This window comes from Danio rerio, chromosome 18 (assembly GCF_052040795.2).
Source record: "Danio rerio strain M-AB ecotype USA chromosome 18, GRCz13ab, whole genome shotgun sequence".
Classification (NCBI taxonomy): Eukaryota; Metazoa; Chordata; class Actinopteri; order Cypriniformes; family Danionidae; genus Danio; species Danio rerio.
Window position 1 is genome coordinate 16,396,610 of NC_141038.1, and position 23,046 is coordinate 16,419,655.

At 36.2% G+C, this 23,046-nt stretch overlaps 1 protein-coding gene across 4 annotated transcripts in view; it reads right to left on the bottom strand.

Moving 5' to 3' along the window:
• The window catches only part of abtb3b (ankyrin repeat and BTB domain containing 3b), a 149,095-nt gene that overhangs the window by 43,330 nt on the left and 82,719 nt on the right, over positions 1-23,046 (bottom strand). For all 4 annotated transcript variants that reach the window (XR_015514080.1, XR_015514081.1, XM_087291379.1 and 1 more), the window contains 1 exon segment: positions 15,995-16,138. Coding sequence is in view for 2 of the 4 variants with exons in the window: in XM_087291379.1 (XP_087147505.1) it covers positions 15,995-16,138 (144 nt within the window). In the remaining 2 variants the exon portion in view is untranslated.

The window sequence follows — 23,046 nt, forward strand, 5'->3', positions numbered from 1 at the left end:
TACCTGGGGAAAACCCATGTGAACACGGGGAGAACATGCAAACTCTGCGCAGGAATTAGAACTTGAACCTTTGGCCCTTCTGCTGCAAGGCAGCAGCGCCAGTCACTGAATGAAGAGGAGGGAGAAGAGAAGGCTAGAGGGGCGGTTTTCCAAAAACGAAGGTAGTGAATGTAGTTTAGGCAGGATATTTAAAGTAGTTTTAGAATGATCTGATATATAGGCTAGCTAATGATTAGCGATAAGGATCAGCTGTAATCGATCATATCACATGCTCCTCTCAAAATTAGTTTATAAAACATCACTTAATACTGTTGTGTAAATATCTGCCACTTTTCTGCTAAATATAAACTATATCTAAATGCATTTACTCCAGTATTTTTACCTACAGAATACTGTATACTTAGTGTAAACAGTCTCTAATCGCTCCTTGCACTTAGTGTAAACAGCTGCCATTTCTTTTTTGCACTGAATGTTTTTTTTTAAACTTTTATTCATCAAAAACTGGGACTGTCCCTGGAAAACAAGGACATTTTATTGCGCTAACTAGGAACGTCCTAGTTTTTTATCTGTTCAGTAAATGGAAGCAACTAAGTATAGTCTGATGTTGTATTGTTTTGTTATATGTCCACAAGCAGCTGACCTATTATAGGCCTGGATCAACATGAGTGTGAGTAAATAATAACAGAACAGACAAGAACAGAGCCATTGTAAAGAAGGCGCTTACTGATGAGTTTGAGCGGAAGCTTTGTGGACTATCTGTCAGCGGAGGGCAAAGATATGCACTGTAATTATAGAGAATAATTACAGGATTATGCAGAATACATTCTCCAGAGCTATACGGCGCATCCACATACAAAACAATAAAGCGTATATGAAGAATACACCTGACAGCACAGAAACACAGAGCGTTAGCAGTCAGAAGAGCAGAGGAGAGGTAGCTGGAGGCCGCACGAGGCCCTACTGTGACCGACACTCATCTCTTATTCATGATAGTGTGTGACATTTCCTCAAGTCAGAGGAACTGGCTGAGAGATATGCTCAAGATTAACCCGCTAAACAAACACAGCCCCAGTAAAAGTCATCATCCTTACACGTTTTTGAACCAACTGCATTTCAAAACGTGGGTTTAACTTGCAGTTTGGGGAAAGAACTGAAACAAATCTTTTCCAATATTAAGTCTGTGCTACACATTATTCATTAGCCCAATGAAAAATAAAATGAGTGACAGGAAAGTTGCATTATGTGCATTATGGGATATGGAGGAAAAATATTTGTTGATAGCGCTTTACCAACAGAGAGAGAGAGAGGGAAAAACATTACCTGATGGATCGTTGGTAATATTTCCGCAAGATGACCATGTTGCAGTTTAGCTAAATTAATTTACGCCTCCTCCTGATGTGACGTGTGATGCATTAAAACATTGAAATGTATGGTTTGTCTAAAGCAGGGATTCCATAGTAAAAAGCGACATTTTGTGTCTGCCGGTTTGTTTACTTGCGGGAGTTCATTGGCATTTTCCCGCACGTGAATTCTGACCAATCGAACAGCTGTTTAGGAACTATGTTCGACAACATCTGGCCAATGAGAGATGTAGATTTTGAAAAAAATGCAACAATGTATCATTTATTGCCCTTGGTCCGGACCAAATGAACTAAACTACAGATGTGAAAGCACCCTAAATGAGCCTTTGCTGTCTATGGAGGATAAAGGGAGCTCTCAGATTTCACCTAAAATATCTTAATTTTGTGTTTTGAAGATAAACAAATGCCTCTGGGGTTTGAATTGACAGAATTTACATTTTTGGGTGAACTACTGTAACCCTTTAATAAGATACACCCATATTTCATAAGATTGAACCAGTATAGCCGATCATCAGCATTTACTGTAGACTTTAATCGTTTTTGTCAGATTTTCTGTTTGCTCGAGTGTCTCAGGTTAAATATGATCCTCTCATCTGTAACAGCAGAGAAGGTGCCCTTCATCGGCAGACATGGAGAGTGGAGGAAGCAGAATGGTGTTTTACTGTGAAAACTGAGCACAATCGATAGACTGTCCTCCCTGAACCACCACATAAATTACCAAAGAAAGGCCATGAAAGAGGCAGGTGCTTGACACGGCTTTACGTAAGAGAACTGATTTTTTTCTTCTTCTTTTAACAGTCAATATGGGATTAGCTGGATTAAGTGTTTTATTTTAAAAGTGCACATCATGACTGTAACATCAAACAAGAAAAAAAAAAACCTAAATCAAAAGTAAAGAACACACAAAATTAATAAGGATTTGTTAGTAATAATTATAATTGTAATAATTCCATTTTATTGGATCATATTTTTTACATTCATTCATTTTCCTTCAGCTTAGTCCTTTATTTATCAGGGGTCACCACAGCAGAATGAATCGTTAACTATTCAGGTATATGCTTTATGCAGCAGATGCCCTTCCAGCTGCAACCGAGTACTGGGAATAGATTATATTTCATTACAGAAAAATTAATTATTATTATATTTAAAATTATAAAAGATATAGAGCAATATTTAATATCACTGTATTTAAAAAAAATACATATGGACTAATTATATTTTGGAGTATATAACATATAAATTGTAATTATTTAAAAATTATTTCCCAAATACATTTAACATTTTGCATAAAACATTTTTTCCGACACATTTTTAAACATGATAATTTTAATAACTCATTTCTGACCTTTTGCTTAATTAAATACAAGTATGTAATTACATCTGTAATTAACTTTTGTAAATACATTTGTAAATACACTGTTGACCATCCCTTACACCTTAACCCACCCTTAAACCTACCCATACCACCAAACCTGTTCATAACCCAACCTCTATCCCAACTCAAAAGCGCCACAAGTGTTCTCAAATAAGCATTACTTATACAAATAAACAAATACAAACATTCCTACTGTAATATAAAAAATGTTGATTAGTTGGCCTTACTCAAAAAAGTGGGTTAGCCCATTGCATTAACTTATGTAAACAACACATTTGCATAATTAAAAGTTGGGTTTACTGTACTCACTTTTTAAAGTAAGGTAACTGCTTTTTACTGCACCTATTTTTCCCCTTTTACAAGATGTAAGATAAGCATTTAGTGTCCCCAGAATGTGTTTGTAAGGTTCAGTTCAAAACACTCATCAGATTATTTATTATAGCCTCCAGAATCTGCTTATTTTGCTGTCTGAATACATTGTAGGTGTTTTTGTAGCCTATGGCTTTAAATGCAAATGAGCTGCTTCTCCCCGCCCACCGTTTCCACGTGCATGTCTGCTTCTCATCATGCGTTATATCAGATAAACAGCAGTCAGTGACAGAGACAGACTCAGATGAAGCTGAAATACAGATCATTAGTCAAAAATACCAAGTAAGTTTATTTTATGTATTTGTGGTGAAGTTTATTTTCTGAAACGACGAGTCTCACACAAATTCTGTTTGCAGTACACACACACACACACACACACACACACACACACACACACACACACACATTAGTGTTTACTGACACCATGCAGCCGTGGTGATTATAGCGGTTAAGAATTACATAGAGATTTTACTGTCTTTACTACAAACATGCTCTGTTTTAAAACACGTTTTAAACTTATAAAATTTGTAAAAAAATCACAGAGAGTTGTAACAAATATTTTAATCCCAGTTTATTTGCAAAAGAAATCTGTGGACATGTGTAAACATGTTATCATAGAAACATGGTGCCTCTCAATCAATTCTGTGGGTGGTAAAAACCCCACTCCATCACCTTGCAGTGGGCCTCAAAATCACTGGGATTTGGGTCCTATTTTAACATCAAGGATTTAAAAAAAATAGACTTTTTGTGTTTCCATCACTCCAATATGACAGTGGACACACTATACCTACACACAGCTCTGTCCAAACAAAAGTCGATTTTCATCATAGGTGCTCTTTAAATTTGTCTCTGCAGTACTGGAGTTAAACGTTGAGTTAACGCAAAAAAGCTTTGCAGTTTTAATTTGAGTGAACTTTTTTTGCATTATATAATGTAATCTGTGTTTACATGAAGGAATGGATGAACAATAATTCTTGTTTGTTACTTTTAAAAATTTCCCCACCACTTGCTCTGGGTCACCTCTATAATGCATTTGAATTTCTCCAGACAACCCAGAGCAACATAAATCCCAGCAGCCACCAAGATTGCAGCAATTCATACAACAGAAAACTCAGTTCTCCTGTAAGAAAAGTGTAGATCAACAATTAAGAGCCAGTCGATGGGCTCCAGCGGTGCCGCAGAGCAATGAAGCAATGAAAAGTAATGAGCGTTTGATGGAGCACCAGGGAATACATGCATTAGCAGAGCTTTGGGAGGAAACCGGGACTTTCAGGAAAACGAGAGGGAAAAAAATGTTATAAGCAGCATGGAAACACTCACTGATGGCAATAAAGCCATAAAGATCTTTGGCTTTAAAAAAAGGGGGAAAAGACTGGATGTAGATCACATTCAGAAACTTAAATGACTATTTATTCTGCACAAGAGTCGATTCTGCTTCAGGGCTGTTTTAAGACTAATGCGAAAACAACCATCCGCAAATGTACATTTCTCAATTAGCTGTTAATGGCTAAATAACTGCCACAGCCTGAGGTAAAGCTCTTGCGCACACAGAAATGCTGAAAGTAGAAAACTTCTCTTATTTATATCAAACAAGCCATTACACAAATAAATGTAGTATGCAGGAGAAAGGCCATAAAGTGCAATAGAGCTTACTTTCTCTAAAGTGTACGTGTGGCTTAGTTAATAAACTTGATTTGGCTTATTAGCTCAGCTAAATTTAAATACCCACTTCTTATCTTTTTTTATACAGCAAGTAATGATATGACACATTTTTATCTAACATGGCATAAGATATTTTAATTTGCATATAAATATATACATTAGGGTTGTGCAATATGAAAAATTGTAACCGATAACCGATAATACTGATACCAATGTGAGTCCTTTTATAAAATGTCATAAAGGATCTTTATTTGCATATAATTATACACATTATAGATGCACAATATGAAAATTTGTAACTGATAACCGACAATACCGATATGAGTAATTTTATACAATTTGTCATATAAGATCTTTCTTTGTATATAAATATATACATTAGGAATGTGTAATATGAAAAATTGTAACCGATTTAACCGATAATACAGATACCAATATGAGTCATTTTATAAAATATGTCACATAAGATCTTTATTCATATATAAATATATACATTAGGGATGCGCAATGCAAAAAATTGTAACTGATAACCGATAATACCGATACAAGTCATTTTATATAATATGTCATATAAGATCTTTCTTTGTATATATATATATATATATATATATATATATATATATATATATATATATATATATATATATATATATATATATATATATATATATATATATATATATATATATATATATATATTAAGAATGCGTAATATGAAAAATTGTAACCAATAACCGATAATACCAATATTGAACCGAGTCCTTCTCGTGGCCGATTGCGATCATTTTATTTTATAAAATATGTCATATAAGATCTTTATTTGTATATAAATATATACATTAAGAATGCGTAATATGAAAAATTTTAACCAATAACCGATAATACCAATATTGATACGAGTCCTTCTCGTGGCTGATTCCAATCATTTCATTTTATAAAATATGTCATATAAGATCTTTATTTGTATATATATATATATATATATATATATATATATATATATATATATATATATATATATACACATTAGGGATACGCAATATGAAAAACTGTAACCGATAACCAATAATACCAATACTAATACTGAGTCCTTCTCGTGGCTGATTCAGATATAGATGATTTTCATAATTTTGATGTTATTATGTTAATATAATCTGCAGTTTGTGCACCCTGAAAATATATATATTTTTTATTAATTTCCATTTTGCGCACAATTGTCAAAATTAAACGTTAATGAAATTTGTGAAAAAAACTAAATCTGAAATAAACTGAATACATATAACATTATTATGAAAAACAAGAATAATTATTAATTATTACATTTATTTATAACAATATTTAAAAAAACACAAAATACAAATTTGCCTGAAAATGTGTTCTCCAGTCAAATCCTGGAAGCGAATAATTAAGTGAAAGATTCACCTCAAGGGAGCGATAAAATTGAAAGAGGTAAAGATCTTCTAATGCATTGCTCTTTTGACCCAATTGGATCTACAGGGAGAAATGAATGACACATAAAACCTATTTCTGTAATAGGGAGATTTAATCTCCGGCAGCTCTGATGTTAGGGCATTTTATGAGTGTAATTACATTAAAGTACAATTACCGTATGGAATAGTAGATTTCAGATTTCCCCTCTGCACATATATTGCTGTCAGAGGATCATCACTAAAGGTCAGATGTGCTTCACACATACTGTGATTATGAGAGTCTGAATCATTTATATTTCCATTTAATAACATACAGATTTGAATTCCATCATAATATAATGTGGTTGAGAGTGGCTGTGAAACTATGCACACTGCAGTTTGATCAAATGAATAGCAGTCTCAGATTGTAAAATAAAGAAATTAATATGTAAACTGTGGTATTGTTTTATCTTATTATTTATTACAAATTTGTTTTATGTTCATTATTTTCAATGAGATTCAATGGTTCATTATTAACTATTTCTTGTATGATCAAAAATGTTAAAATTAGGCATACACACACTGAGCGGCCACTTTTTTAAGTACACTTGTCAAACTGCTTGTTAACGCACACTTCTAATCAGCCAATCACATGGCAGCAACTCAATGCATTTAGGCATGTTGACATGGTCAAGATGATTTGCTGCAGTTTGAACCGAGCATCAAAATGGGGAAGAAAGGTGATTTAAGAGACTTTGAAATTGGCATGATTGTTGGTACCAGACAGGCTGGCCTGAGTATTCAGAAACTGCTAATCTACTGAGATTTTCACGCACAACCATCTCTATGGGGTGGGGGATATTTTTGTGCCCATTAGTATCAATTGAGCATAGTGTCAATGCCACAGTCTACCTGAGTATTATTGCTGGCCATGTCCATCTTTTTACGACCACAGTGTACCCATCTTCTGATGGCTACTTTTAGCAGGATAACACACCATGTCATAAAGCGTGAATCCTCTCAGACTGGTTTCTTGAACATGATAATGAGTCCACTGTACTCAAATGGCCTCCACAGTCCCCAGATCTAAATCCAATTGAGCACCTTTGGGATGTGGTGGAACGGGAGATTCACATCATGGATGTGCAGCTGACAAATCTGCAGCAACTGCGTGATGCTATCATGTCAATATGGACTAGTAAGGCGTACCTAATAAAGTGGCCAGTGAGTATATACTGTATATTCAGTTTTATTTATTTTTTTATCCTGTTTCCTTTCAGTATTCATCACAGAAAAACTAAATATAGCAACGCATTGTTGTCTAATAATTCAACGGTTGATTATCATTATTCTTAAAACATAACAGGGTTAAAACAGAGAGAATGTGGCATACAATTTAAAATCACAAATACTTGTAAAAATCAAAGATTGGCAGGTAGATAATGTTAAAGTAATACATTTAATATGAAGTTTGAGGTTGAAACAGTACAACAGTATTTTGTAAACAATATAGCCAAATATACAAAAACAATATTATCTTCCAAATAAATTCTAGTCCTTACAATCCAATTTTATCGGTGCATTTTGTAAAATCCACAAAAAAAGTTTTCAAATTCATTATGTAACCTACGTTATGAAACAGTCTCAGCTTCTTCTTAACACTTAGGCTCTTCTTCACAGTAAGTTCCTCCTATTTTAAAGCTTTCTGCTCAGCCAAACACTGTAACAAAAATCAGCTTCACAAACACAAACTGACTTATATCATTATAAAAAGAAAAGCTGCATAATTAGATCCCCATTCTGCAAGTTCAGCCTTCTCCTAAAATAAACTGTGGCCTTTGAGTGCGAGTGCGCTGTTGTGACTGTCCAAATGCAGAGAGACTCTCTATGTGACAGTTGTTGTTCCTGCCCTTGCTGTAGGCGCATGCTGAATGTGTAGAGCAGGGGACGACCAGTGTCCCTAGTAAGGGTTCAAACACCCTCAACTTCCCCTGCAGGGTCACTGGGGACATCCATGAGAAACAGAGACAGAGACACAGAAGAGGAGAGCTGGAAATAGACTAAGCATTTTGTGGAAATCTCCATGGATACTGTGTCTATAAAAGAAAGTACTAATGGAGATTTGATATTTAAGTTTTGAAGAGCACAGGCATTTTTAAAGGAACAAACAGAGGCATTTTGTGCATATCTGTTTCTATGGGCTTGCAATGGGACATATTCAGCATCAATGACTGGTGTCATGAAAATCAGATTATTATTGTTATTGTTTAAGTGATATTCATTCATTAATTTTCCTTTGACTTAGTCTCTATTTCAGAGTTCACACAGCGGAATGAACCGCCAACTATTTCAGCATATGTTTTACGCAACAAATGCCCTTTCAGCCGCAACCCAATATTGGGAAACACCCATACACTCATCCAAACACACACACTATGAACAATTCACTTGATTTAATTCACCTATAGCACACGTCTTTGGACTGTGGGGGAAACCGAAACACCCAGATGAATCCCAAACCAACACAGGAAGAACATGCAAACTCCACACAGAAATGCCAACTGGCCCAGCCAGGACTCGAACCAGCAACCTTCCTGCTGTGAGGCCACCATGCCACCCGTTTGAGTGATATGATCAGGTAAGATCATCTACAAACCCAAAAAACTTGAGAAAATGACAAGACTTAGTTCAGATTTTGCTTCTCTAAAAAGGAAGGTGGGCAACTTATTATATATTTGCACTTCTCAATCTGCATGCTTCCACCCACAGCTCCACTGCAGCAGCTCTCTATTGCTGTTTACTAATTGTAGCAGCTTTATATTTACAATGTTGGCACCAAAAAAACATTACAAAAAGTTGCTGGATAAACATTAGAGTCTCTACAGACTCCCCAGTTAATTGAAAGCGATTTACATGCACATTTTGGCCGTAAAGCCAGCTTTGTAATCAGCAGTAAAAAAATATTTTACAAAATTGAGTAAACCACAGTAAGAAATATCCTAGTAAGAGCTGAGTGATATGCCACAATGCATAAATGTGCATTAAATGAGCATTATCACAAGATTAGCAGTGTGATGTGGCTGTATATCAGCACTGCGTTACCTTGGAATTATAATCTGCATTCTGAATGATTTTGAGATAATGAGCTTTAAAGTTTTTGCATTCCATAGCAAACAGTTTGTGTAACATTTGTTTTTTAAATAAAAAGTCTTAAAATGTTAAATAATAAAAAAAACATCCCATAATGTAAATAAGTTGTCATGTAATATGTCAATATTCTCAAAATATGTAAATATTCTGTCAACTCAATTTAGACAAAAATGTCAGATAGAACCTTATAATTCTAAGGTGACGAGTGGTGGGAGGGGTGCGTTGGCTAGAGGCTGCAGGCTGAGTGCCTTAGTGCCCCACCGGTGACAATATACAGTAGGGATGTAACTGTATCAGAATTTCACGGTACAGTAATACCTCGGTATGAATGTCACGGTACGGTATTTATTGAATCATTTACAGGAAAAAACAAAACTTATGAAAATACTCCAAAAAAGTGCCAAAAGTGTCAATGACATACAAATTAGTCATCTTTCTGTAAGCTTTGAAACAGGAACTTCAATTTTAATAACAAAAAAATATTAAACCATGTAAAAAAAATTAAGTTTCAATTTAGTATTGTTGAAAACTCATCACATTCAACATTTAATCACTCACTCACTTAGATAGAGATGGCTTTAAAGGAAAATTATCATATAAATATAATCTGGTAAAAGCTGGTATCTCTGGGCATTTACAATGTCCCCCGCAACAGAAAAAAAACCCTCTCTTTTGGGACTGAGGTTTCTGGGACAAGAGAGATATGACTTGGCCCAGGTTGACAGCAGTTTGTATTGAGCATTGTCTTTCCCCCACTTGAGAGGACAAACCATGAGTGAGATAGAGATCTCATGTCTGCATCAATCTGAACAGTGTGCTGTTTCTGCAGTCCCCATGACTGATTATTAGTCGTATTCCCCAACTTGCAGGCACGTGCACACACAGTGCTCAACCTGTGCAGTGCACATGCCCTTTTTAGTCTTGGATAGAAAGTTCCCTTCCAAAATGATCAAAAGTGCCCCCCCGACGCGACATACCCTCCATCCCCGCTTTACAGTACGCGCGCGACAACACAGCTGATAAGAACTCGCGCGACAACACCGCTATTCAGTACGCGCGCGACAACACAGCTGATAAGAACTCGCGCGACAACACCACTATTCAGTACCCGCTTTAGGGTTTTCCAGCTCTTTTTGATCCCCGCTTCTAGCAGCACACTCCATTTCCGCATTACTGGATCTGTAGCGACAACAGACCGCAAGGGATTATGGCCAAGCCTGGGCTGATGGGAATTGTAGTTTCCGGTACCTCCCGTTCGCTTCATTCGCCTGAGCAAATTTTCTCAGAAGAACTATAGTTTTACCGAGTCATGCGACTACGGTAATATCGAAAAAAAATAATATTGCGGTATGATGGTATTTACAATACCGTTACATCCCTAATATACAGCCATATCACACTGCTACGAGTGTCATATTGCATTTATACAACAGTTCGAAGGCATAATCGTGTGTGTTTAAAAGAGAAAATCAAACACAGAGAGTTTCAACAACACTTTTGTATGAGGAACCACTTTCTTCCTCTATTCATTTACATCTGCAGCTGACCGTCAGAACAGCAGAAACCCTTGCAACATCTCTTTAGAACTAGTATTTGAACAATAGGGTATATGCTAAACTAGTGTTGTTCCCATACTGATAAACTTCTGGTGACCTTTTATTGTGATTTTTTTCCCCATTTTTTACGGTTACTTTTTCAGCATCGATGTTGTAATGTAATTGAAATACAAACATTTAAATAAACTTTGGCATTCATTTAGTTGCTTAAGCGTAAAACGAGACAAAATGCCTTTTACTCACATGCGCCCGTCAGAATCGGCAGGCTAGCGCAGAAGCTCCATTGAATATACTGGGGTAAAATAAATGCTCATATTATAAAGACATGGTGAGGAAAAACGTAATTTAATGCAGTGCTTCTGTACAATCTGAGACCCACTTTATATCGTATATCAGTCAGACAGTGGAGATCGCTAATTTTTAAAGAAAACAGACCTTAAACGTGGCAATCTTTGCATTGGCATACAGTTTACCGGAAGCGCTTAACCCAGGTTACTGGCAAACTAAAAGTCCTATTAGCATGCTTCGTCATATACCCTATTCTCTTGCAGACCTGGAGCAGTGCAATCTGAACTTCATCCAAAGCTTTTTAATGCACTCAACTAATCTCACCACTAACCCTACCCCTAACAGTGACATTGCATCACTGAGATATGCAGTCTTAGCTTGCATCATCAAGGCTGTATCCAGATACTATTGAACAAAACAGGTGATTTTGCTTTAAGATTATAAGGCTGAATGGCATGAAAAGCCATCCGTCCACAGAAAATTCACAGTACAGTATTTCTCTATTGCAATCGGTATATCACAATAATTAACACCTAAAAAGCCAAAGCAAAGCAAACTCTACCAAACTAATATGGGATAAATACAGCACTACAAAAAAGAGAGATCAACTGAGAATGTCACTAAACTGTTTTATAATGATTTGATCAGCTGTAGTTTGAAATTTAAGCTGAGAAAATGTTGATATTTTCTCCCCTAAAGACTTATTATGCAGTCTCTGTTGCCATTTTGTCGCGGTCAACCGTCAATTTCTTTGCTCTGCATGCTGATGGCTGCCGATGTGCTGAATATCCCAAATTATAATTGTTTAAAAAATTGACACTATCTGTATGAATAAATTGCATAGTTGCAATTTAAACAACTACATTCTCGCCTAAAAGCCTAAAAAGTTTATTATGTTGTCCAACAGCTGCGATATTGGTCAAACTTAAGTGAGTTTATTTCTCTGCTTGTCATGTGGACAGAGTAACACACAAGGGTGAATGGTTGTAAGAGTGCTGTTGTTGCAAAATATCACACAGCTATCAGCCAATCAGATTCAAGAACCATACAGAATTGTTTTATAAACACTTATATACAGCAGTTTTGATGTGTTTGTTGCCTCATTACCAATATGTGGTAGATTTTACAATATACATGTTAAACTAACAAAAGATACAGTTCAGCTCTGCCTCTTCGGGGTGATGCTAAAGACATCTATAATAATCCAAATATCTCACATTAGTCATGCATGGGTACCTGTCTCACAAAACTTCTCCTTTTTTAGTCTCCCTGGATCTCCCGTTTTCAAAATAAGAGTCCTACATACTACATTTAATACAAGCTTAGATATACATAAAAATAACAGAACATTATTGTAATCTCGATAAAAAGCATTGTGGCCAATTAAAGGCTAACTGGGGCAAGCATATTAATGATATCCCGTGCCTAATTTTCTCTCACAGGGTTTAATCAGTCAGTCCGATGGGCTCCACCTCTTCTAGAAACAGCAGCTCATTTGCATTTAAAGGGACACACAAAAGCAGAGAGTGTTTGCTCACACCTAAGTAGGGGTAAATTTGACAAGTTCTAATAAATTATCAGTTTGGGGGTATTTCAGTCTATTTCTGAGGACACCATAGATGTATATTTTATCTTATGAATGGGCATAATTCTATATGCTCTCTTTAAAGGAAAAGACAGCAATAGGTTGTGCATATGCATATCTGCTGGCTAGAGACATTTTTTCCATTTACTTTTCAGATATTAACCAGGACCAAGCTTCACATTTGATGTGAGTCTTTATGTTTGTTGTGGCCGAGTTCATATAAGGCAGACATTGGGACTATGCAGCTTTCTATCTCAAGGTCTGTACTGCAGCACATATAGTATTGCATTTAAAATCAATGTTCTCCAGAATAGAACAAGCTCTCTGTTGTAAAATATACTGAATTACATGACCAGACTTCTAAGTAATAGAGATTTACACGTAATTAGATTTGCTTTTCTTGAAGTAAGTGCTTGCAAGGCAGCAAAAGAATAGTGGTAAAGTTTCAAGCAAGACTACAATTTTGGCTCATGCAAAAATTAAATTCCGCCATTGCCTAGCATCTTGTTTTCAATCAGCTGTGCATCATGGTGACTATTACTAGCTAAATGTATGCAAGAAAAAATAAACATTACAAATCTGTATTTAAATATATGTAAGACTGATAAGAATTTAAAATTCATTAAAATAAAAAATTATAGAAAATCATCAAAGGTCATGTGGACACTGACAGAAAAAAAAATTAAAGAGATCCTATTATGGGTTTTTGAGAATAATCTTCCATGCTCTGTGTAACACAGCTCTAAGTGAAGTGAAATATCCAGCAAAGGCTTAAATCTGAAAGTGTGCCGTGTTTAAAACTATTGATTCATCTATAAAAGACTCAACTCAGAGTGGTTCAAATGAATCATCGGGGTAACAAATCTTTAGCTGTGTCGGCGTGACGTTGATAGAAAACTCAAGCCCTGTTCATTTGTTGCGCACACCCGGGAAAACTGAAACACCCAGCCCCACCCACAAACTCTGTAGAAACTAAGAAAAAGAAGACAAACACTGTAGCAGATCCTGGTTGAATCAGGTCTCGAAGATGCTGTGCTCTGAAATGTGAGGGAAAATTATTTTCCCTATTTAAAGATAAGGCTGTGTACAGTCAGTGGTTGAGGTTTATTTTTGCAAAAATACCTCAGCATTATAGCCCCAGCCTTGTGCTGTGTTTCCATCATTTTTCTGACGAGTGCTTCAGCAATCTACACGCTTACAATGGGGGATTCGTCAGCTGTTTGTTAAAGGAAGGATCAGAAAAGACTATCGATTTTTGTCAGAGCTTGACAGGAACTTTACAGTACATGGATCAGTTTCTTCCTCTATTTCACAAGTGTATGTAACTTAAGTCTGATTAAAATGGTTGCCTCCTTGTTTTCTCTAGCTTGCAAATTATGTATTTAATTTAGTTTTGTTACTTGTAACGGCACCACGCAGTTGGTACTGTATCTAGTTAACTCTATATACTCATATCACATTTAAAACCACTTTGAAAGTGTGCTGCATGCCGCTTTGTTTACGGATTTAAATGCATTTGTGAGCTCGCATTCCACTGCCGTTTTGTCGTTGCTATGGCCACCGTCAGCTGTTTCTACACACGTCAAGTTTCAAAATAGTTCAGCTTTTGCCACTGTGTTGATTAATACTGAATGTGTGTCACTGTTTTTACTTATGGTTAAGAATAGAGCAATATGCTTGTTTTAAACTGCATTGCTGTAATGCACTCCTGCATTGGGCTCACACGTACACTCTGCACTTTGATTACTTCAAAATTGTTGATAAGCCATGCTGGGCATATCTCACACTGAATGCAGTCGACAAATCGCAACAGACTGGGTCATCGGACCAATCAGCACAAATAAGCATCGCGCTAAGAAGGGGTTTGGGAACAAATATGGTTGTTGTTGTGATAATTAGGTAAAATAAATGCATATTATAAAACAATGAAAGTTGATGAATGATGTTTTTTCACCTTGCATGCATATCAGACTGTTGTTGGAGACCCTTAAAACCACAATTTGACGTTTTACAATGCATAATAGGGGCTCTTTAATATTTAAATGTCATCTTTTTAAAAAGTATTATTAAAACTATTTGAAAAAAATCATCTATTACATTCAAAACATTCAATCATTTTATATCATATATTATAATATAAAGATGTCCCATTTGGTGCCCTTTTTAAATTCAATTCAAGGTTATTTTGTTTACATAGAACTATAATAATGCTTCAAATTCCTTCCTAATCAGATACCAGATGGCAGAACATATACAGTATATTTATGTTAATAAGTATTAACAATGTGATTGAAATATATAAAAGAATGAGTGATAATACAATTTTTAAGGATATTTAAAAAATGTAAATGTATTGCGGAAAATTGGGCAAAACCTAATTGTTTTAAATATAGTCTAAAGTAATTATATCCTTGTTCTAAATATGCTGACAATTTTTTTTTTTTTGGTAAATAAATACCATTCAGTGAAATATTATGATAGTCATTATCTTTGCTACACTATAAAGGACACACAAAATGCTGTAAAAATTATAGTAAAAGCTGTATCACATGCACACATGCTCAAATACCAATTAAAATACTATAAATTTTATCATTTATTGCTCTGTGTTTGAGTACAACACCATTTCTAGTCTAGTATTGCCTTTTATTTTACATTGTGTAGTATTGTATAACTAGATTCAAATGGACACTGAATAATTCTGCATGTCATCTACCTAATTGCTCTGTTTAAGAACTTTGTTACTGATAACAGCGATCCTTTTAAAAGCAGATATGCCTTCTAAAGCAGTGCATTAAATTCATGAGAAGATCAAATGCATTGTATGGCACTTGTATGAGAGTGGATTGTACGGTATGGGATGTTAAGAGCTTGTTTGAGGTGATAGAGAGAGAGAGAGGAAAAGACCTGACTCTTGAGCAGATGGATTCCTACTAGTAAATACACACCACTCTGGTGTGAAATGACTGCAACCTAGGGCAAACACTTCAAACGAAATGAATTTGCATCAAAATTTTTATCTTTAAATACTCTGAGCCAGCATGCAGATGTTTCCTGAGTACTGTGAAAATGTACTGTACATGCAAATCAAACAGAGCTGTAGATCATTGAAAAAAAACTCTTAACGCAGGTGTGTGTTCAACAAATGGTGGCAGCTTCTGCTTTTTTTGAAGAAGGAACTTTATGTTGTGCAGAAGAGCGTAAATTTAAGTTGAAAGCCAGAAGTCGGGGTTACTCACTGAGCTCTGCGATGCTCCCCACACGTGTGGCCAGTAGGGATTGCTCAATAGTGCGCTGCTCGGACTGACTGTAGGCGTCTCCAGCTTTACTTGAGCACTGCTGGTTCCTGTGCAGGCTCAAACTGTCTGGCAAATTGAGGATTCCTGCACAGACAAATATAAACAACATGAAAAATTGATGCACAGCTGGGAGAAAAGCAGCAGTTATAGCTAAACTTTTGCATTTATATTGTATGGAGCTACCAATGCCAAGGTCACAGGTTCTGAGTGGATCCATTTGATATAAATCTCTGCCAAGTAGAACATATTCTGACCCCTCTGTTTGTACCAACCTATGAACCGTCATTCCGTGATGTGAGGTAGGAACACTTATAGGGACTCCATGGGCTATAACCACTAGAGAAGGGGTGCCCAAACATTTTTCTTATGAAGGGCTAAAAACCAATCTTGATTGAGGGCTGTGGGCCGAAAGTAAATATTAATTTTTTCATTCATTGTCTTTTCGGCTTATTACCTTAATTAATCCGGGGTCGCCACAGCGGAATGAATCGCCAACTTAAACAGCATATGTTTCACACAGCGGATGCCCTTCCAGCTGCAACTCACCTCTGGGAAACACCCAGACACTACGGACAATTTAGCCTACCCAATTCACCTGTACCGCATGTCTTTGGACTGTGGGGGATACCGGAGCACCCGGAGGAAACCCACTCCAACGCAGGGAGAACATGCAAACTCCACACAGAAACGCCAACTGAGCCGAGGCTCGAACCAGCGACCCAGTGACCTTCTTGCTGTGAGGCGACAGCACTACCTACTGCGCCACTGTTTCGCCCTAATATTAATTCATTTGATTTATAAATGGCACCATGCTGGACACCCAAGGTTACCTAACAACAAGCCTCAACAGATATACCAAAACAAATAAACAAAAAAACTCAAATACATGAAAGGAGCTGAAGTACAAACACACCAAAGTATAAAATAATATAATAAATGCTAGTCATATTAAGGCCTGCTTAAAAAGATCCATTTAAAGACGAGATTTAAAAATGTGAAGACTATCACTGCTCCTTAGGTCTATTGGAAAGGAGTTCTATAGCGGAGGAGCCATAGAGCGAAAAGATCTGTCTCCCATTGTGCTTAATCGAGTGTGAGGTGGGACCAGGAAGAAAGAGTTGGCTGATCAAAGTCCGAGAAGGGGTATAAATATGGAGAAGTTCAATGAGATATTGAGGAGCAAGATTGTGAAGTGCCTTGAAGGTCAAGGAGTAATATTTTAAAGTTAATGCGATACTTTACCGGAAGCCAGTGAAGCTGATAGAGAAGGGGTTTGACATGCTTGTGAGATGGAGTCCTAGAAATGAAAAGAGCTGCATAATTCTGAACCAGTTTAAGTTTATGGAGAGGTTTAGAAGAAAGCCCAGTGAGAAAAGCATTACAGTAGTCAAGACATGAAGTAATTAATGCATGGATGAGAATTGCTGTGTTATTGGTTGTGAGAGAAGATCTGTTGTGAGGGAAGAACTTCCATAAAAGTACTATGGAAGTCAATGGTTACCAGTTTTTTTTTTTTTTTTTTAATCTTTTTGTTTAAAATATAAAAGAAACTCAAACAGGCTGGAATAGGTTTAATTTTGATTACATGTGATTTGAAAACCAAAATTCTTCAAATAGTTTTCTGAACACATTTTCGGGTGTACAACGGCAGATTCAACAGGTCTCCCTGCTGAACGATAACAGGTGAGAATCTTGGCTGGCCACTTGTTTTGCCTTCTTACAAGGTGAAAGCCAAGCGTATCACCTTTCTGGACAGCCAGCAATTACTGTAACGGACTGCCGCCCTCTATTTGCAGAACATTGAATGCATGTATACACCTAATGCTAGCGTTTAAACGATTACAAATGTCATGATTCTGCCCTGTGCCAAGCTTCACCCAGCGCTGTTGAAATCCGCATTAGATTGAAGGCTCACTTGTTCAGCCCTACTGCACCATCACAAAGCTTTTCATCCCGGCTCACAGCCGAACCACTGAGGTGAGACTCAGTTAGCGTCTGAATCACAGTGCTTATTGTTTTTAACAGGATGGTTGGGCTCCTCGAAAATTGGATTCGCTCTCATCCTTGTGTTTCCATCACTTCCATTGTTATGAACACTCCTGGAGCCGACGACGTGTTAAATTATGATGTGGTGGAAACAAATGACTCTATTTGGTTGTCCACTGACAGAGGTGCTTTTGCTCGAACCATCTCATCTGCTCTAGTGAGGCAAATGTAATTTGCGGGGGGCCGCCTGAAAGCGAGAATGATGTAAATCCTTAATCAGTTTCACCAGTGGAGGGTTGACAGCTGTGTATGTTGCTTATCATAATGTAAATATATTGCTTGCACACTCATCATATGTCTTCTAAAGCATGTGATTATTACAAAAAAAACCACTGCAGTGATTTAGATCATGCAGTCCATCTTACTGTAAGTGTGTTTTGCTTCAAGGAGGGATTAAAAAAAAAAACAGGACGCATCCTGATAGAATTTGAACAGGGTTGCCATGGAGACAAGGCAGGGGTGGAGTGATGGTTACTTGCCTGCGGCAGGGGATGAAGTTCAGGTGTTTAGAAATGCAAGACCACACCTCACTGTCCTAGGCCTCGTACCCAGTTACTGTATTCAGATATTATGGGGGGCCTACTTTTATTAAAATGTCTGAATACAGATATGTGTCTACAGTGTGTCTATACATCCAACCTTTAATTGGAAAAATACAATTCTGCCCAATTATTTTTTTGAATCTCCATGAAGCAGGGTTCCCACGCTTTTACAAACAGCAGATTCAAGCACTTTTAAGGACTTTTTTAATCCCCATTCATTTTAATTCATACCCCAGCATGTGTAGCGCCATGAAAGTCTTTACTATACTTAACATTAGAACTGTGCGATTAATCGAAATAGATTATATATATTATAAAATTTTCCCCACCCAGAGCAAATGCGTGACTGCCGTCTTTGTGTGACAATCTTACTAGCCAATCGAGTGAGCACACTTTCATTTTGCCCAATCAGAATTGCGCAACCAAACTATGCAGAAAGCCCACAATAGAACAAACAGAAAAGTGCGGTCAAGTGGGAGGATGGCATTTGCTGCTACGGAAGCATTATCAGACAAATTCATATCAGAGAAACAGCATGTTTGTAACGTTGGATTATTTTGGTTTCAAAGTCACAGACATTGAACAAAAACAGGTCATTTGTAAAAGCTGTCGCAGAATTGTTGCCACAGCACGAGGAAATACAACATCAAGCACCTAAAAAAAGTATCACAGGCCAGTTTATCCCTTTCAGACTCAAATTAAGTTTTAGAAACATGAAAAATATGATATTTAGGGAAAATTATCATATGGGGTAGTACAATAGAAACCTGACCTTTTTTTAGAGAGACCTTCACATGCAAGGTGTTCTGGGATGTTGCAGATTTGCAACATTGGCCACGTGTGGTAATTAGACACTGACGACTGAATATGATATAAACAATAACTTTTTATATACAACTTTTCAAACAATGTAACAAATTGCTTTTCTGTGGCAGAACAACAACAAAAACAATATGGGATAAAAATCCAATATCTCAAATCCTCATTGAATAGGTCATGTTTCCAAGTCACTTTGTCATGTGGTACTCCAAGAAAGTTTTTGTCTTTTGTGTCATCTGGTGAGCAAGTGGGGAAACTGTTTGTTGCTAATGGACAACCAAGTCCTGCAGTGGTACTTCTGAGTAAAAAAACTCAAAATATGTAAATAAAATAAAATATGTATCTGGAGTAATAAGGTAGTTAATTTTTAACTGTTGCAAATTTGCAACGCCTGCCTTGAGAGGGTTAAGGGCAGATTGCTAAAAATCTACTAAAAGTACTGCCAATGACACTCAATTTAGTAGAAAGTAAGAGCAAATTACAATGTCAGAGTTTGTGGCGGGTGTTTCCCTATTTGAAAAAAATCACAAAGGCCCCAGGAGATAACTAACGCTAAAACTCACTACTGTTTGCTCTAGAGAAAAATAATAATTTCTGAATATTTATAAAAAATTGGAATAAAAGGTAATATCTTTAAATTACAGTTAATATCTTTATTAACATTTAACATTTGCACATTTAAAATTTGCACATATCCATTGCATTACATTGAACTGATTTACTTATTTAAACTGTACATACCCACTGCACATATACATCTGTAATCATGTTTCTTTATCTACACACTTCTGATTATTAATAGCAACCTGTACATATATATTTATTTAGTGTAAATCTCTGCTCATAGCTAATACAACCTGTATATAATGTTGATAGTACATTCATTTGTAAATATCACCATAGTGTTTCTATAACTGCACTTTATAACTTATACCTGTATCCTGCACTTGCTGCTATTGCACTGCCGGTTAGACCTAAACTGCATTTTGTTGCATTGTACTTGTACATGTGTAATGACAATAAAGTTGAATCTAATCTAATCTAAAAAAAAACGAACACTCACTGCATTTTAGCAGTAGGAAGCTACTATACAGAATATTGAGCTGAAGCTTGACTACAAAATTTACTCGCAAATAAAATCAAAATTGTTATACTTAAAAAACAAAAAAAAATCAAACAAACCGCAAATAGATATTTTTCCCAAATCGCACAGCACTACTTATCATTTTATTTACACTTAAAATGTATTTTGACCATCTTTAAAAGGTCACGTACTGTGATATTCAAATGCAATTTCTGAAATATTGATAAAATGTGCCTTATTTGACAGTCTTATTGCACAAGATTTAAATGTAAGATTTTTAATTTAAGGATTTCTCAGTTTTTTTCTTTCTTTTTTTGACAACTGAGTACAGTTGTTGAAATAAAACCATAGACACATTTAATTAAAGCACTATCAAGGACCTGTGTTTAGGATTTTCACGGCCTCGAATCCCCTGTCTGAAATTCAAGTACTTTCAAGTGCTTTCAAGAAGCGTGGGAACCCTGATAAAGCAGGATCGCTAAGTACAGTTCCAGATTTCCCCTAAAAGAGCTGGGAGTCAATTCCAAAAAGAAGGTGTTTAGAATCCAGAATGAATTCTAAAGTTTGGAATCGACTCCAACAACAGGAATTGACTTTTTTTTTTTTTTTTCAAAATATCTAATACAATTACACATTTTGGAAACTAGAATATTTTGCACCTTATATCACACAAATCATATTTATATAGATTAACAAACTACTAATTTTGTTGTAAGCTATACGTTTTGTTTTTTGTTAGTGTTTTGTTTGTTTTGGTTTTGATTATAATTTATTGGTAATGATGTTGGTAGTGGCTAATGGGGATTTAAATAAACAATGAACATGATCTAGCAGAGTGTGCATATGCCAATATTCAATTATTCAACTTATTGTAATAATGAACATGCACAATATTGATATCATGGCCACTTCAAAATATTGTGAATTCAATTATTCATTCATTTTTTCTTCGGCTTAGTCCCTTATACATCAGAGGTCGCCAAAGCTGAATGAACCTCCAAAAATTCCAGCATATGTTTTTTTTCAACTTCTACAGTAAGCAATAGACAGTGGATGCCCTTTCAGCCGCAACCCAGAACTGGGAAACACCCAAACACCCACACATTCACACACACTCATACACTACAGACAATTTAGTTTACCCAATTCACCTAGAGAACATGTCTTTGGATTGTGGGGGAAACTGGAGCAACCAGAGGAAACCCACCTGAACAACAGCCACCGTGCTGCCCAATATCGTGAATACTTATTTACTGTTTAAACTTTTAAAGAATTTTTTAAGTTTATTCAGATTGTTAAATTGCAGGGGTTGTTCATCACATAACCAAATGCCTAAAAGGTGATTTATTTTCAAACATTAATATTCTCACATGTTAATCTGGCCTTCGACATTGAAAATTCTGTGACCCCCGTCAGCTGTTCCTACATATGTGCGGCGGTCAAGTTTCAAAATAGTTAAGCTTTTGCCACTCTATAGATTAATTCTGAATGTGTGTCGTTGTATTAGAATAGAGCAATAAGCTGGTGTTAAACTGCATTGCTTTATTGTACTCCTGCATTGGGCTCACACATAGACACATAGACACATGGACGATTCTCTCTGTTTCACTGCTGAAAGCAGTCGACCAGTCATAATAGATTAGCATCGCACTAAGAAGGGTTTGGGAACAAATGAAATGCTGAACAAATCATATGGGAGTTATTGGGATAATTAGGTTAAATAAATGCATATTATAAGACCGTGAAAGTGTTTTTTGACCTTGCATGCATTTCAGCATGTTGTTAGAGACCCCCAAAACCCAAATATGACCTTTTTTAATGCATAATAGGGGGCTTTTAAAAAATTATACTTATTCTCATTTCCTTTTTGACTTGTTAAATCAACTTTTCTTCACAGTATCTACATAAATCTATCCACTAGCTTTTCAGAAACATCTTAGTGCAGTTTAAGCTCTTTCTCTCCATCATTGTCTGACTTTAGTTTGATGATGTAGAGCTTTAATCCAAAACTCATTTTGTTTGTTTTGTTGTTTCTAGAGTTTCAGAATAGAGTGAACTAATCTCCGCCCTCTTCTGGGAAGCAGCAGCTCATTTGCATTTAAAGGGGTACACACAAAAACAAAGTGTTTTTGCTCACACTCTAAGAGAGGCAAATTTGACAAGCTATAAGAAACATTTTTTGTGGTATTCTGAGCTGAAACTTCACAGGGGCACCAGAAATTTACATTGCATCTTATGAGAAAAGGGGCATAATGAGTCCCCTTTAATACAAACTAATTCGCAGCCCAGCAGATGCTCATAATAACTCCTAATAAGATCTTGCCTGGTCTCAGCTCAATGAAGAATGACTGACAGGTGTATAAGATCCTAAAGCAGAGCACAATTCCCCCCTCGTTCGCTACAATCTCTAGAGTCCAGAGCTCTTATTAAAACTCTCAGCGGGTCTCCGTGACAGATGAGTGTGCCAGGCTCATGCATTGCCAGCCTGAAACACTTAAAGC